This window comes from Rhipicephalus sanguineus, chromosome 10 (assembly GCF_013339695.2).
Source record: "Rhipicephalus sanguineus isolate Rsan-2018 chromosome 10, BIME_Rsan_1.4, whole genome shotgun sequence".
Classification (NCBI taxonomy): domain Eukaryota; kingdom Metazoa; phylum Arthropoda; class Arachnida; order Ixodida; family Ixodidae; genus Rhipicephalus; species Rhipicephalus sanguineus.
This window is the reverse complement of record NC_051185.1, coordinates 38,361,605-38,377,811: the sequence shown is the minus strand read 5'-3', so window position 1 is coordinate 38,377,811 and position 16,207 is coordinate 38,361,605. Positions and strand designations below refer to the sequence as shown.

At 49.3% G+C, this 16,207-nt stretch overlaps 1 protein-coding gene across 1 annotated transcript in view; it reads right to left on the bottom strand.

The window, feature by feature from the left end:
• LOC119371684 (CDK5 and ABL1 enzyme substrate 2) overlaps nt 1-16,207 on the bottom strand; it is a 169,118-nt gene that overhangs the window by 67,184 nt on the left and 85,727 nt on the right. The window contains exon 2 of the mRNA XM_037642135.2: nt 3,020-3,201. Coding sequence (XP_037498063.1) covers nt 3,020-3,201 — 182 coding nt within the window. The remainder of the gene's footprint in view (nt 1-3,019; nt 3,202-16,207) is intronic.

Here is a 16,207-nt window from a genome sequence, read left to right as displayed (position 1 = left end):
TCTTTCTTGTGTCCGTGTTTGCACGGCCCGGTCTTTTTAGAATGAAGACCAGTATTTACGGCAATGCGAAGGTAATGCAAAAATGGGTTAAACACCAGTATTTACGGCGATGCGAGAGGAGTAGGAAGGAGTTGAACTCCGGCAACAACGGCATTGTAAAGGAAACAACGAGGAGCTAAAAAAAAAAAAAAAGTGACAGCTTCGCGCTAATGGTGCCAAGCCTGAACACCAGATATGTAAGCGCAGTACATACAATCCAACAGTACATGAATCACAAAGTTTCAAGCACGAGTTCACGTAATGAAAAGCAAGCACGAATTTGCATATGTAAAGGAAAATGTCTCGGACGGCCTAGAATACACAGCAAAACACAAAAAACAGTTACACGGACCATAAACACACGATCGTAACATAAGCTAGATTTGGAAACTAACTTTCAGGATAACATTTGTATGTTCGAACTACTTTCTTTTTCAAATTCACATGAAGCAGAAGTTCAGTGGAGGATGCAAGCTTGAAGAGGCGAAAAAAATCCTTGAACACGAGCTGCCGCTGGAGCCGACGTTTCGGCAAGTGGTCTTGTCTCTGTTCAAGGATTGAAGACAAGACCACTTGCCGAAACGTCGGCTCCAACGGCAACCCGTATTCAAACATTTTTCATCGCATCTTTTCCGAAGCGACAAGCGCTCTTCTCTGTACGCCCCCTGTTGGCCAAGGCCCAAACATGTTTAGAGCGAATGATCTATCTGAAAACAACGCATTTTCTCGCAAAACACTTTGTGGTGACTCATATTTTGTGCACTCAGGGAGAAGACGGCGCGCATCTTCGTCTGGTAACGTGCATGATGCGCGCCGTATATCAGTTTGTTTTTCGTTCTTTCTTTCTTTGTTTTTGACAGATTACGCATAGATGGGTCAGACGTGCAGGGGCATCCTGCCGAGGCGTGAAATCGTACGCTGAAACCCGACAGCGGGCAAATCTAATCTTTTCGAGAGTGTGCGTGCCTGCGGTAAACAGCCGTGCCCACGTGTTTATATTTGCTCCTCGCTCCTCGAAGTGCAGGGACACGCGGCGCCCCATTTTACTGGCTGATGTGACGGCCCCCTCCCTTCTTCTGGTCCCTCTCGCAGCGATATAGCAAGACGTCCATATTTCGCCTTAAGATGTTAGAAAATAAACCGTCCTTACACCCTGCGGAGATGGTCGACCAGAGAAACTGAAAAGGTCGGCCCGGTGTTTATCACTGGGTTTACCCCCGATCCTCTCCAGTGTGTGAAGGCGTACGACCAGCAAAGCTGTGTAGCCCACGGCACAGGCCTGCCACTGAATTTTGATGAAATGTATGGAAAGGAACAGAATTTTCATGAAAGGTCCAGAAGGTGCCTTTTGAATGTAGCGTATGCTTCTTTTAAAGTTCTTAATTTGAGCAGCGTGCGTATTTTTGCCGTGACATGCGTCATCTTCTCTGGCTTGCCGCGTGCGCTTGGCGTTTACTGTTCGACCTTCAGGAACCGTTTGAGCAGCGTGCGTATTTTGTTCCCGCATTCACCGTTTTTGCTTCACTATAGCGGACCAGTGGCGAGTAAGTAGTTCGGTTTGCCAAACTTCTGTGGCAAATACGTTTCTGCCCGTGGACACTTTTTCATTCTTAGTGGAGCAGTCTTTGGTAGTGGGGCCTGTCCAATTTCTGCTGCACATAGCTGTGTTAGGGGACAACCTGCCTACGGACATCCGTTTCGCCTCGGCATATACATCTACAGCTTTGCTGTAGAAAGATATCGGGCTTATTTCTCCTCTGAGCTTCATCACATTTCACGAGATTATCACATATTATCTTTGAGACTGTTCAATGTAACATTCGGTTGTTTACAGCAAGTCTGAGGCGTTTCCTTCTCAAGGGCGGATGCACACAAGCCTGCACCAATGGGCGTGGACTCCAGACTGACGTCATGAGCCGGTGACCCCGCCTTCCAAGGAGGAGAACATCATCTTATTTTTATTGATTCATGGATGATGTTGATTGGTGCATATGGGTGGATCCCTTTTCCAGGGTTCCAATGTCTTCTGCGGCTCGCCGGGCCTGGTCCAAGGTTGTCAGTTGAATTTCCAAGTCCAGTTCAGAGAGTCACGTCTCCCACGACTAGTTTGCGAGTGAGTTTTTCGTATCTGTCGGGGTACATCTTACGTATATCCTGTGCAATTAAGGACTCACAGGACGCATGTAGACTATACCTGCTCCGAGGAGTTTTGCCGGCCAGCGTCCTGCGCGTCCTGGGACCAAGTCTCATACAGCTAGGACCTCGGGATCACCTGGTGCCCGGCACACGCCGGAGTCGCCGGCAACGAACGGGAGGACCGCCTGGCTCGAGACACATGACAGGCCGAGCCGCGGACTACTCCGCACCAACGGACGCCGAACGAAGGCTCCACCCCATCCCAAGCTCAACAGGGGGCAGGCTATGGACTGGCGGCGACTGCAGACGAACACCTTTCCTCACTTGCACCATCGGAGAACATTCCCGAGCGCATGAGCCGGACTATTTAGTCGCGGAGGCGATCGGCTCTGCGCTTCTGTCATCTGGACTTTTTCGGACTTGTATTCATCCTTATGGAGGACCGGTACGTTGAAAATAAAGAGCAAAAGCGGCATTGTCCACCCATATATACTATTGAACAGAAGGTTCCCTGAGCGCCGCCGCTATCCCCTCTGGGTTGTAGTAAATAGGCTGAATCCCCCCCCCCCTTCCCCCCGAAACACGCACTGCCGAGGTAGTGACGTCAGCCTTTGTACTCCCGTGCCACAGTCCAGAAAGGTCGTGTTTCTTCTCTACTGTAGAAAAGTGCTCTAAATTACGTCACTGGTGACGTTTTCCAAAACTGTGGCTCGGAAAACGCTTCTTACAATGCTGACGTCAAAAGATGAACGAAAAATTGCTAATGAAACCTTCTTCTTGCACTTCCCATCAAGTACTCGGCCTTAAGAAAAAAAAAAGAAATACAGGTTGTCATGGCACCTACCGAGGCTCTCGAGGCTGCCCCGAACCTGGTGCGAGGAACCGGAAGAAGACTGGTTTCGGGATGCAGCGTACTGCTGCTGGCGGCCGCCGCTAGGGGGCTGAGGCCTCCGCTTGGCGCTCGGCGCGCCACTGCCGCTCACCGACGGCAGGCGGATGCGCGTCTCGGAGGCAAAGCTGTGCACCCTGCGAACAAAAACGAAAAGAAACAAAATCCCAGACGATGAATGATGTAGATTCAGGTTGGACAGAACTCAATGAGAAAGCCGCACAAAGTGCCACATTGGTTAGGTCACAACCGAGTTTTGGCTACTAATCACAGCCGCTCCAAAGCAAAACACTGGCTTCTTTAGACAGCTTCTTAAGCAATCACTGCTCAATGAGCCAATGTGGGGACTTACATCGGCGCGTCGCTACCACTGCCGTTCACTCTCACGCCACTTTTTCTTTTTGGTTTTCGGTACTTATTCCATGCTTCTCGCTGTAACAGTGGCTGTTTCTTTCCGACAAAAGTAATTTATGCAAAAACAGGCGAACTCATTACTTTTTCTCAGTCTCTTTAGTGTCAGTTTAATTTGGAATGAGATAGGTCGCACTTATAGAATTCCGGATAAGCTTTATCATGCCCGAATTGTCAGACGGGATGCAAGATCGAAAGACGATCGGGAGACCGCCAAAACCCACCCCGTCATGGGTCCCCGAGGTTGCTCTGGCCATAGAGTTCCATAGCACACTAGAGGGAAATCTCACGCTAGTGTCTATGGGAGCTGCAACGCATGGCACTTCAGCCAGCATGGAAATGATGGGTAGTAATACGTGGATTTGCCCATAAGCTTCGTTCTTTCGGCTACGTGTTACTCCGTGTGATCTGCAGCCGCTTTGTCGCAAGACGAAGTTCGGAAAAAAAACTCAGCACTCTCATAGTGTAGGATGATCAGCGCAACTTTGACTCCCGCAAACACTCACACAAACACTCACTCATCCACCCGAGGAACACACACGACACTCAGCGCTTGGCGCTCCGCTTGGCTTGGTGTCGTGTGTGTTCCTCGGGTGGATGAGTGAGTGTTTGTGTGAGTGTTTGCGGGAGTCAGAGTTGCGCTGATCATCCTACACTATGTCGAATAACCAACTAGCCCAACAAAAAGTTTTATTCAGCACTCTCACTTCGCCGCCTTCACCCTCTTAGGCTCGCCAATTGAAATCAGCTCGCGAGATTCGCAACGAGCCGTTCTTTTATCCGGAACATAAGCCGAAATACGACAATAAACAAAACCACAAGTGCGTTCGAAGCCGCAGACACGATCACTAGGCAAATCCATACACTACCCATCTTTCCCAAGGTGGCTGAGCGATCGCAGCGCCCCAGTTACCTCTACTAAATATTGGAGGAAACTATGGCCTTGGACGCTTCATGGTGTAAAGTCGGCCATGACCTCTCCACCCCCTTCCCCTCCGTTCGCTCACCAATATAAATCTCTTTATTGAGCCCGCAGGCTTAACAAATGAAATGAATGAAATATGAAGTGTGTGTGTGTACATGTGAATGATGCGTGATCACACTTATGCAGGGTAGACGTGCGTCCACATAAACAGGCACGACGCATGTAAAGGTTCGCGTAAGGAGCGTGACGGCAACTAATCACGGAGGCGCGTAGCCTGGAGGCGCGCAGTTCGATATCCGCGCGCGGATCCGCTTGTAATCGAAACCCGCGGACCGACTTACACAGACGAACGCTCAAGCAACGATCGAATTCCAGGTTCATACGAACGACTGTGCTCAACAAATGGGGAGGGCTCAGGAAGACTATGTTACGGATGCGTTGGAGCGCCGCTATATTGTTAATGTTGTCGTTTTGCATCTGTAAGAACTATATGTATACGCGTTACTGAAGCGTATACACTCTAAGAAGAAAAGAAGAGTCCTTTGACTTTTTTGTGTGAGTTCTGGCTTGCTACGTATATGACTCTCTTTAAAGAGGCACGTGAACTCCCTTCGGAGATCGTTGTACTCCCTTCGGAGAGTCGTGTGACCCAAAAGGGAGTTAACGTGACTCCTTATAGAGAGTCATACGTGGCACGTCAGTACTCTCCAAAAGGAATCACAAATACTCTTTCTTAGAGTGTATACTCGATCGTAGGGTACTCACGAAAACGGCTGTTTGGATAAATTAGGCGTTTCACGACCTAGTTAGTTTCTCGTCACGACACACGAAACGGAGAAATCATTCGTGTCAAATATTAGGATGGCGGCTCCAAGATAACAAAAATAAAATCGCGCGCAAGCAGTGTGACCTTTGATACTCACGCAGACACATCCAGAAGGTTTGTTTTGAGGCCCTTGTTTTCAAAGAAGAGGCATATACAGACGAATGCGCGAGGAACGATCGACAACCCGGTTCATACGAACACGGCTCGGCCTATACACAAAGGAGAGCGCCTAAGCATTGTAAACTACAGCGCCGGCAACGACCTTAGATAATGCCCTAGGGTCGCGGTGTTTACAGAGCCCCAAATCTCGAAGGTGATATCGACCCAGACGAATAATAAATAACCCGAGGGCACGCGGAGTCGCTGTACCTGTGTATAAGGTAGATGTTGTTCTATATGCGCGCGAAGGCCATTATATCGAGCCAACGACTCGCGAAAAATCGAATATTTTCATCATCAGCGGAGCAGATATTACCTCTAAAGAGCTTACGAAACTTTACGGGAGACGCCGAGAAACGGTGAATCAGTTTGGAACTTGAACTCATTCTCAGTCGACTGTATTGATTCCTCCCCCAACCCCTCCCTGAAAGCTGTCTGCCCCCAACGCGATTTTGCGCTGCCTCCGGGATCGGAGGCATTGGAAGCTTTCTGCACATCACGTGGTTCTACAGTGCCTCCGGGATCGGCCTACCTTCGCCCGAACGACGATGTCATCTGATGACGTCGTCATGTTACACGTCAGGTTGCGATATCACAGTGACGTTTGGTTGATAAAATGGGAAAATGAAAGTTGTCGTCTACTCGTTTGCAACTTAAGGCTATACAGGAAAACTCGCACCGTTTTCTCAAGAAACGAAAGCCTCGCTGTCGAGGAAAATTCGTCTCGCTCCACGATTCGAACCCGTGACCAACGTCTATTCGGTGCGGCCGGTCTATACAAAAAACGAACTAACCAGCTATAGGGGGCTGTGTCAGATCGCGGCGCGTGGGCAATCTGCTAGCAAGACAACTTTAGACAACTCGAAGCGCAGGACACTTTCCTCCTCAACCCCCGCCACGGTGGTCTAGGGGTCATGGTGTTCGAATGCTGACCCGAAGGTCGCGGGATCGAATCCCAGCCGCGGCGGACGCATTTCGATGGATGCGAAATGCTATAAAGTTTCTTTTATTCAAAAAGCGTTTTTGATTCAAAAGAACGATCTCGATTGTGTCAGCCAGCCTTCCTTGAGCCTACCCCCTCGTGAGTTAGCGTTTCTTACAGCTAACCTGGCACCTACGCTTTCCGCGCGATAAATAGTCTCTAGTTTGAGCACGCGTACTTGAATCGCTCGCGTTCAATTTTTAGCTGATCTTGGCTGCGTTACATTTTGCTTGTATTTGTATCATTTTTGTTGCAAGAGCAGATCAAGATGTTGTCATATTATTCATTGTGGATCACGATGTACGTTCTAATTGGGTGACGATTTGCCGTTTTGATCTCTGCTCGTTTAAAAATAGGCGTGGATTCTGAGAATAAATTTCAGTTTGAAGTTAGCGCTCGTCTCGTGTTTATGTTGCTTTCTTGTGTCCCCGTAATTTTCGCGCTACCTGCTCTATGATAAATTCTTACAAACACGCCCAGATTTCCGTTCTCGTAATGCTATAGAGGCCCGTGCACCTATATTTAGGTGCACGTTAAAGAACACCGGATGGACAAAATTTTCCGAAGCCCTCCACTGCGGCGTCCCTCATAATCATATCGTGGTTTTGGGACGTGAAACCCCGACAATTATTATTATTTCCCCCACCTTGCGGACTTCCACGTCATCACCGGGTCCCAACAGATGTTAAGGGTGGACGGACGCCGGATTTTCTGCTCCACGCGTAACGTTTTCGCGTTAAAGAAAGAATGGCAATAACAGCGACACGCGATTAGGCGCCGTAGGCGAAGTCATTCAACAGAACAAAGGCACGAAACACATGCCCAAGCGTTGACGCCACAGCAGCAGCTGCAATTCAGAAGGATTCTGAGACATAAGCGTGCCGACGCGATACCTGTATAGCGGGCACGCACGCACGCTAAGATGTCATGCGTACACCCTTTCAACTATATGCACGCATGCACGGTCTACCGATGCGTATAAAGCCGGTCGCCTTGCATAACGTCCGGAGCGCACGCGACGCTCCCAGTTTGATTTATCGATCCTGGCGTCGAGTCAGAGCGCTGCGAGACACATCCGAGCTACAAGCTGCCGCCCCAGCCGAGACCGTGGTCGCGTACGGTTCTATTTCGCTCGTTAAAGAATGCGCATTTTGCTATGCAGCAGCGCGTACTGCAGTGCTCGGCACTCGAAGAAATATAAATAAACAAAAAAAGTATTAAATTCTAGGCTTTTACGTGCGGGAACCAGGACATATGAGTGCGTATATATATATATATATATATATATATATATATATATATATATATATTGTGAGCATTATTCATATGCTTCATCCTCTCACCTGTAAATACTCATCATCACCACTTGGGTCTGAGTAGCGGGGCTCAGGCTCGAGATAAATAAAGAAGAGTCTTTCGGCTTGACCGTCGTCTCACAAGTGGTGGAGGTGCGGGGTGGTGGAGCGCCACCTGCTCAAAGGAATTGGCGCTGCGGCATTCAACGCCCTTGCAGTGCAGAACCCCACTACCGTCTCGGAAATCGTCGCCACGTGTCAGCGCCTTGATGAGCTCCATCTGCTCCGTTTGCAGCCTGACACATCTCATCTGAGCGCAACCAATGACACCGAGCTGCGCAGCTTGATTCGTTCCATCATACGAGAGGAACTCCAAGCACAGGCTACGTCTTACCCTCTTGAGCTCCGTACGACATCTCCGGGCAGCAGCCTCCGCAACATCGTCCGAGAAGAACTTGTTGCCATGAGGAGTACGGAAATTCCCAGGCACGACCCCGTACCGACACCAACTTATGCCCAGGTTGCGGCCCTAGCGCCTCCTCAACAGATACCACCCCACGCGCCCACAATGCACGGTTCCGTGAACGCTTTGTCACCACGAGCGTCGCTTCCCCCTCCCAACGCCTGGCGCCCACCTCGACCAGTATGCTACTATTGTGGAGTCCGTGGCCATATTTCCCGGTTTTGCCGACGCCGTCAACAGGACGAAAGACGGGGTTACGACTACCATGAACGAGACGAGTTTCCTGCTCCGGTTCCACAATACAGTCGCCCCTACCAAGCTTACGAACGTCGTTCTGCATCTCCGCAGAGCCTCAACGGAGCCGCTGCTTCCCGTTTTCCGCGTCGCCGCTCTCCATCACCCATGCGCCGCTCCTCTTCTCCCCTTCGACCAGCTACTTCGGCCCCGGGCCATCGCCCGGAAAACTAAATTGTGCAGCTTTGGGAGGGGAAGCTGCATTGTTCGGGCTAAGTCAAACTCCTCCGCAGCGGCCCTCAAATGTACTGTTAGTATGTGCTGAAGGTGTATGGACTGAAGCATTGGTAGACACGGGGGCAGCACTTTCCGTTATTAGTATCGAACTGTGCTCTCGCTTGCGAAAGGTAAAAACCCCGTATACTGGCCCTCCCCTTCGGTGTGCCAATGCAGTTCTTGTTCGGCCTATTGGTGTGTGCACAGCGCGAGTTTTCATCGACGGCATACTTCATCACATTCAGTTTCTCGTCCTGCCGTCATGTACGCACACACTAATTTTGGAATGGGACTTTCTCTCCTCAGCGTCGGCCGTGATATCTTGTCAACAGCGAGTCGTTCATATGACGGACACGGAATTTTCATCTCATGACGATGTTCGCAAACTGCGTTTCCTCACGGCGGTCGATTGTTCCATTCCACCTGGCGACGAGAATGTTCTGACGTTGACGTCCGATACCATCGTTAATGGTGATGTGTTTCTCGCTCCATGCGATCGCTGGATATCCCGAGGAATTGTCATTGCGCCTAGCTTGGTCAGGTTTCATGACAGCAGAGCGTTGGTCACTGCACGTAACCCTACATCTTCACCACTTGTTCTGCCCCAAGGTAGCGTTGTGGCCTGCTTTGCTGACACAGAACCTCTTGCCCTGATGCCTCTTCACACAGATCCACCACCGTCGCCTACTACTATCAACGACCATGCGACAACCACTGCTTTAACAGCCACCATCAACCCTGATCTCCCTGCGGCGCAAAAGGAAGATCTCTTAGCACTACTTCGAAAACACAGTGCTTCTTTTGACATCGACTCCAAGCTTCTGGGTCGCACATCCGTCGCCGTGCACCGCATCGAAACCGAGGGCAATTCCATTGTGCGCCGACGACCATACCGCGTCTCCTCTGCCGAGCGTAAAATCATCGAGGACAACGTCGCTGACATGCTGAAACGCGACATCATTCGGCCATCGTCCAGTTCTTGGTCGTCGCCTGTTGTGCTCGTCCGGAAGAAGGACGGCTCGGTACGATTTTGCGTCGATTATCGAGCCCTCAATAAGATCACGCGCAAAGATGTATATCCGATGCCGCGAATTGACGATGCCCTCGACTCCCTTCAGGGCGCTGAATATTTCTCAAGCCTTGATCTTCGATCAGGGTATTGGCAAATACCTATGCATGAAGTGGACAAGGACAAGACGGCCTTTGCAACACCCGATGGCCTCTTATGAGTTCAATGTAATGCCCTTCGGTTTATGCAACGCTCCGGCAACGTTTGAGCTTATGATCGACACGGTTCTTCGTGGCCTGAAGTGGAAGACCTGCTTATGTTATCTTGATGACATCGTTATTTTTTCTTCCACTTTCTGCCAGCATCTCGAGCGATGGACGAAGTTTTGACGTGCATTTCTAACGCTGGGCTTCAACTGAATACAAAAAATGTCATTTTGCCAGAAAGAGCATCATCGTATTGGGCCACCTTGTTAGCAAAAAAAAGATGGTGTTCGTCCAGATCCTGACAAGGTGAATGCCGTTACATGCTCCCTCGCCCTGAAAATCAAAAGCAGTTACGAAGTTTTCTCGGCCTCGCGTCGTATTTTCGCCGCTTCATCCGCGACTTCGCCTCCATCGCGTCGCCCCTGCACAAACAGCTGACGTCGGGCACAGCCTGCACTTGGACAACCGAATGCGACATCGCTTTTGACACCCTCAAGGCGGCACTGACATCTGACCCCGTCCTCTGTCATTTCGATGAGCACGCCCTACTTGTCTACACACCGACGCTAGCGGGCATGGCATCGGTGTCGTCCTCCTACAGCGCGATGCAACTGGTCGAGAAAGAGTCGTTGCCTACGCCAGCCGCGCACTCACAACTGCTGAACAAAACTACTCCATCACAGAGCAGGAATGCCTGGCTGTAATTTGGGCCGTACAGAAATTCCGCCCATATCTTTACGGACGCCATTTTACCGTAATTACAGACCACCACGCGCTATGCTGGTTGTCATCACTTAAGAATTTGTCCGGACGCCTCGGCCGCTGGGTGCTCCGGCTACAGGAGTATTCATTTGACGTCCTTTACAAATCTGGGAGAAAAAACGCCAGGCCTGCGCTGAAACCGCAGCACAGTCACAGCGAAAGCTGGAAGAGCGGCGTTTTTATAGAGTCCGTTGTAAGCTCTCTTGGGCTACAATACAAGTATACTAGAAAGGTACCCACTACGCCATAAATCGCAATTTTGTGAAGTTGGGAAGCACCTACTAAACCATTATTCTTCATCTGCGGAGAAGCGAGGCACCAGCTATACGTCTGTCAGGCATTATGTGCATTTGTGGGCGCGACGACTGATGACGATGAATTATGGCTCAGCCCTTTGTAATGGGTTGGAAGCTTTAAACGGCCCACCAGTTATGTAATTTGCATTGGGTGACGCCCGGTCGCTATTCCCTCTCCCGTCATGCTGTATAATATACGTTGACGTGGAAGAGAGACGGCGGGGGAGGGGGGGGGCGAAGAACTTTACTGAGACCCCGAGGAAATGGATCATGCCCTTATGGGCTTCCTTGGCAACCAATACAAGTGCACTTGCGAGGAACCCACTACGCTATAAATCATTGTAATTTTACTGAGACCCCGAGGAAATGGATCATGCGCTTATGGGCTTCCTTGGCAACCAATACAAGTGCAATTGCGAGGAACCCACTACGCTATAAATCATTGTAATTTTTGAGAAGTAGGGCAGCAGGCACTGTGCCATTTTTCGTCATTCTACGGAGAGCATTGGTACCTGCTAAACGCATGTAAGGCATTATGCGCACTTCGTTGATGCTGTGCCTGATGACGATGAAGAATTATGGCACAGCCCTTTGTAATGGGTGGAAGCATTCAACAACCTACTCGTTGCGCAATTCGCATTGTGTGACGCCTGGTTACAGAATTCGCGTTGTGCGATGCTTGGTGCTTATTTTACTCTTCTACCACGCTATATTGCATATGATAATGTGGTACTTTCCCGACATGAAGCCTGCATAGGACCTTTTTGCAAAGCAGTTTCAAGCAGCGGCATGGTTCAGAGGTTGAATACTGGGCTCCCACGCAGAGGGCCCAGGTTCGAACCCCGTTCCAACCTGGAATTTTTTCTTATTTCGTTTTTTTTTCTTATTTCGAGCGATACTGGTTACGGACACCGGCGGCGGCGGCGGACAACTACGGCGCCAAAACGGCCGGTGAAATGATCTCATAACAGCTTTCGCTGTAAAACACCAAGATGCCGACGCCCTCTCTCGTTGCCCTCTGCCACTAACATCTCCGTGCAAGCCTCTTCATTGCTCCTCCCCTGATGAAGACGCTACAGCGTCCACTTACGTTATCGGCACTAGCGGTTGGTTGGCCCGCTTCCTTACAATCGCCACACGCAGCTGGCCTCCTGTCAACAGCGAAGATACCTACTGCCATCGCATTATTCAACGACTCTGCGGAATGTCTCCACCGCCTATGCAGGTTGCGGCCGACAACTCAGGCAACTCAAGCTTGAAAACAACGTGCTGCACCGATACGTTTACAAGACGATGGACACCGGTGGGTTCCCGCTACTTCCACGCTCGCTTCGTACGCAGATCCTTGAGGCCTTCCACGACGACCCATCTGCTGGCCACTTGGGATTCCATAAAACATACAGCCGCATAAGGAGCCGCTTCTTCTGGCCTGGTCTGTCCACTTCGAGTGCAAAGTACGTCCTCTTCTTGCGCACTATGGCAACGGGCGCAAGCGGCCGACTTCACCTCCTGCTGGCTTGTTACATCCAATACCCTGTCCCGAGGAACCTTTTGCCATTGTTGGAATGGACTGGTCGGACCTCTTCCCGTAACGTCCACAGGATATCGATGGATCGTAACAACGGTTGACCATCTCACGCGGTACGCAGAGACCCGCTCCTCTACGCTCTAGTTCTGCCTCTGACGTGGCCACCTTCTTTCTCGAAGCCATTGTCTTACGGCATAGTGCGCCCCGCGTCCTCTTGAGCGATCGCGGCAAGACTTTTTCTGTCTACAGTAATTGAAGAAATGCTTAAAACTTGCGGCACAGTTCACAAGACCACATCAGCATACCACCCTCAAACCAATGGCATAACAGAGCGATTCCACCGCACACTAACTGATATGATATCCATGTATATTGGGCCACTCATGACAACTGGGACACAATCTTACCATTTGTGACGTTTGCTCATAATACCGCCATCCAACCCACTACTGGGTACTCACCGGTCTACCTAGTTACGGCCGTTCGGCGACATTTACGATCGACGCTTCATTCTTACGCACTCCAACCGACAATTCTACAACTATGCCGGAACAGTTCGTCTCGAGACTTCAAAAATTGTCGGCAACTTGCTCGGCTCAGTACAGAAGCCTGTCAACACGACCGCAAGCAGCGGTATGACAGCTCTCATCCGTGACTTGTCTTTCCGTCCTGGTGACGAAGTGCTCCTTTGGACGCCTACTCGTGCCCCCGGACTATGTGAGAAGTTTCAATCGCGATTCCTTGGACCCTACGTAGTTATTGAACAAACATCTCCTGTCAACTATCGCGTTACTCCCGTTGAGGTTTCTTCCGACCGTCGCTGCCATGGTTCCGAGATAGTCCACGTTTCGCGTCTGAAGCCTTTCGTTCGACGTCTATCCCCAGTCTAAGTCGCGGCCAGGCTGGCCGCTTCAGCGCGCGGGGGAAATTAGTGTGAGCATTATTCATATGCTTCATCATCTCACCTGTAAATACTCATCATCACCACTTGGGTCTGAGTAGCGGGGCTCAGGCTCGAAATAAATAAAGAAGCGTCTTTCGGCTTGACCGTCGTTTCACAATATATATTCAAATTGACAGAGAGATTAGCTCTCTAATTTTAGGGGAAAATGTGATCGTATTACACGCGTGAAAATGCCTTATTTCAAAGGAATTCTCAACACTCGCGTTGAGAATCACAATGTCCGCTGCATATGGCTAATTAAAGAGACAGTTGAGTCCAGTTATAACAATAGAGAGTTTGAGAATTGGGGGCCCAGGACGCTGGGTACCCAAACTGCGTTGGGTAGGCGTCTCTTGCGTTCGGAAGAGCAGCAGAGTTTGAGAAATGGGTACAAATGCAAGCTTCGTTGGGTCAAGGGCATGAAGCGCCACACGTGACGAAATGAAATCACGCGAGACGCGGTTCATACTGCGGCGTGGCGCGCGCCGCGTCTCTGTCGTGTCGCTGGTGACCCACGCTAGTTTAGATTTTTGCGTCTCGGGTCAACGCGAGCGCAAGAGCCCAAGAGTGGCTTGGGTTATGCGCATGCGCCCTGGCGGCTCGCAAGCTGCTTGGGTCCCCAAGCTCCTTGGGGCCCCAATTCTTAAACTCGCTAATAATAAATACCACGAAAACTGCATTGTTATAACCGATATTGTTATAAACGAATGACCTGAAAACGAGCGAAATAAAGGGACGGCAGCTAGTATCGGATGGGATAGACCAACACATATCAGTAATAAGGATGAGACAGCTGCCGACTTTTCGGATATGCTCGAAAAATCGGATGCTTCAAGACACCGCCACAAGCCCCTTAGAGTCTATGTACGAAGTCAAAAGTAGGGACGGAAAAGACATGCGGGCAATATTGAATTGAATTGAATTGTTTATTCACAACAACAAGGTTGCGAGGATGACCAGGCAAAAAGCTGCATTGAGCAGCTTGAGGGGAACCTGGCCTATATAAAGCAGACACCGACTTTGATTTGGTTTTATGAACCTTTTGTCTACTGGTGTCCATTTTTCAGCGAAGCTCCTTTATTCTACCCTGTGCCGTAGTAGTCGTCGTCGTAGTAGTAGTAGTAGGAATATAGTAGTAGCAGTGGTACTAGGTAGTAGTAGTAGTAGTAGTAGTAGTAGTAGTAGTAGTAGTAGTAGTAGCTGTAGTAGCAGTAGGCGTCAAGCAGTTCCCGAGACCTGCACGTGAACGCACGTGCGTGCCAAGTCACGTGACGCGTCACGTGACGCGTTTTGGGCAAGTGCGCGTGTGTGAATGGGCCACGGCCGCACTAGAACATTACCATAGCGTTCAAGCGCGGGCCGTGGATGAGCATATTATCGCGCGAGATCCGCATGGCTTAAGTGACGCACAAAGAAACAACAAAGAAATCCTTACTGAAAAATTGCTCTTCCCTCAAAAGCGGGTGGCAGCTTCGCTCTTTGACGGTTCTCACAGGAACTGCTGGAATATTTACTTGTTGCCGGAGTCAATGTATGAACGTCTGACGGTTCGGACGCTGAAAGTCATCGATGTCTCATTTTTCGTACTTCTTCCACGAACTGCATATCCGAAGCTCTATTACTGAAGCCACCAGCTCTGCCACGTCAATTATTTCACAGGCTGGAACCAGCGCTGTCGCTATCAGTCTGCAGCCTAAGCGAATTTGAAAAGTCACCTTTGCCGCAACGCAACCTAGTTATGTGAGGAGGCATACCATGAATTTCAAGGAGCACGCATGGGTGGCAATACAGACAAAGCTAAGGAACAGGTGTTACTGTACGAGCGTGATGTAGCCGTTAGGGTTGTGGTCCTGGGTGCAACAGCTTGAATTCCGAGTTTTGTTGTTTCTTTTCGAGGATTTCCCGTTCCAATACCTTTCGGCAAAGACACCACGCAACCAGACTTTATTCTTAAATCTACAGGGTGTTTCAAGAAATGTGTCCAACCTTCTCAAAAAGGCAGGAAAATGCTATATTTGATTGCTGCCTTCAGAATTGGTTTTTCTGGAGTGGCAAGAATTTTAAGATGGTTAAATAAATTATTTGGCACTGTAATTAAAAAAGTTAAATTAATTACCTTTTTAATTAGTGGAGTTTGGTGGTTGTGTGAAATGGGAAAACTGAAGTTCTTCATGCCAGAAACCCAACCCAACTTTGAGATTTCGAAAAAGTGGCATCTAGTATAATTACGAAGTAATGAAATTCAACCAAATTCAATGGCGAAACCTAAACAGAAACATGGAAGAACGCAACTGCCATATTCTACTCAGACGTCCAAAATGAGTGAATGATTTTTTCTGTAGCGCTAGGCACCTTAAGATGGTTAGAGACATGACTTGATACAGTAATTAAGAAGTTAAATTAATTAACTTTTTAATTAGAGGAGTCAGATGACTGTGTCAAAGTGGGGAATTGCAGTTCTTCGTGCCAGAAAGCCCTCGCAACATTGATATTTCGAAAAAGCGGCCTCTAGTAATAATTACGAAGTAATGAAATTCAACCGAATTTGATGGCTTTCGCTGTTGAAAGCCTTTGCATTTCGTTGAATTTCACTACGCGACAACAATTACTAGAGGACGCTTTTTCGAAATCTCAAAGCTCGGATGGGTTCCTCGCATGAAGAACTTCGATTCTCTCATTTGACACAATCACCTAACTCCACTAATTAAAAAGTTAATTAATGTAACTTCCTCAATTACTGGCCTAAATGATGTCCTTAACTACCTTAAGATTCCTGCCGCTACAGAAAAAGCAATTCTGACAGCCCCGAGCCAATATCGCATCTTCCT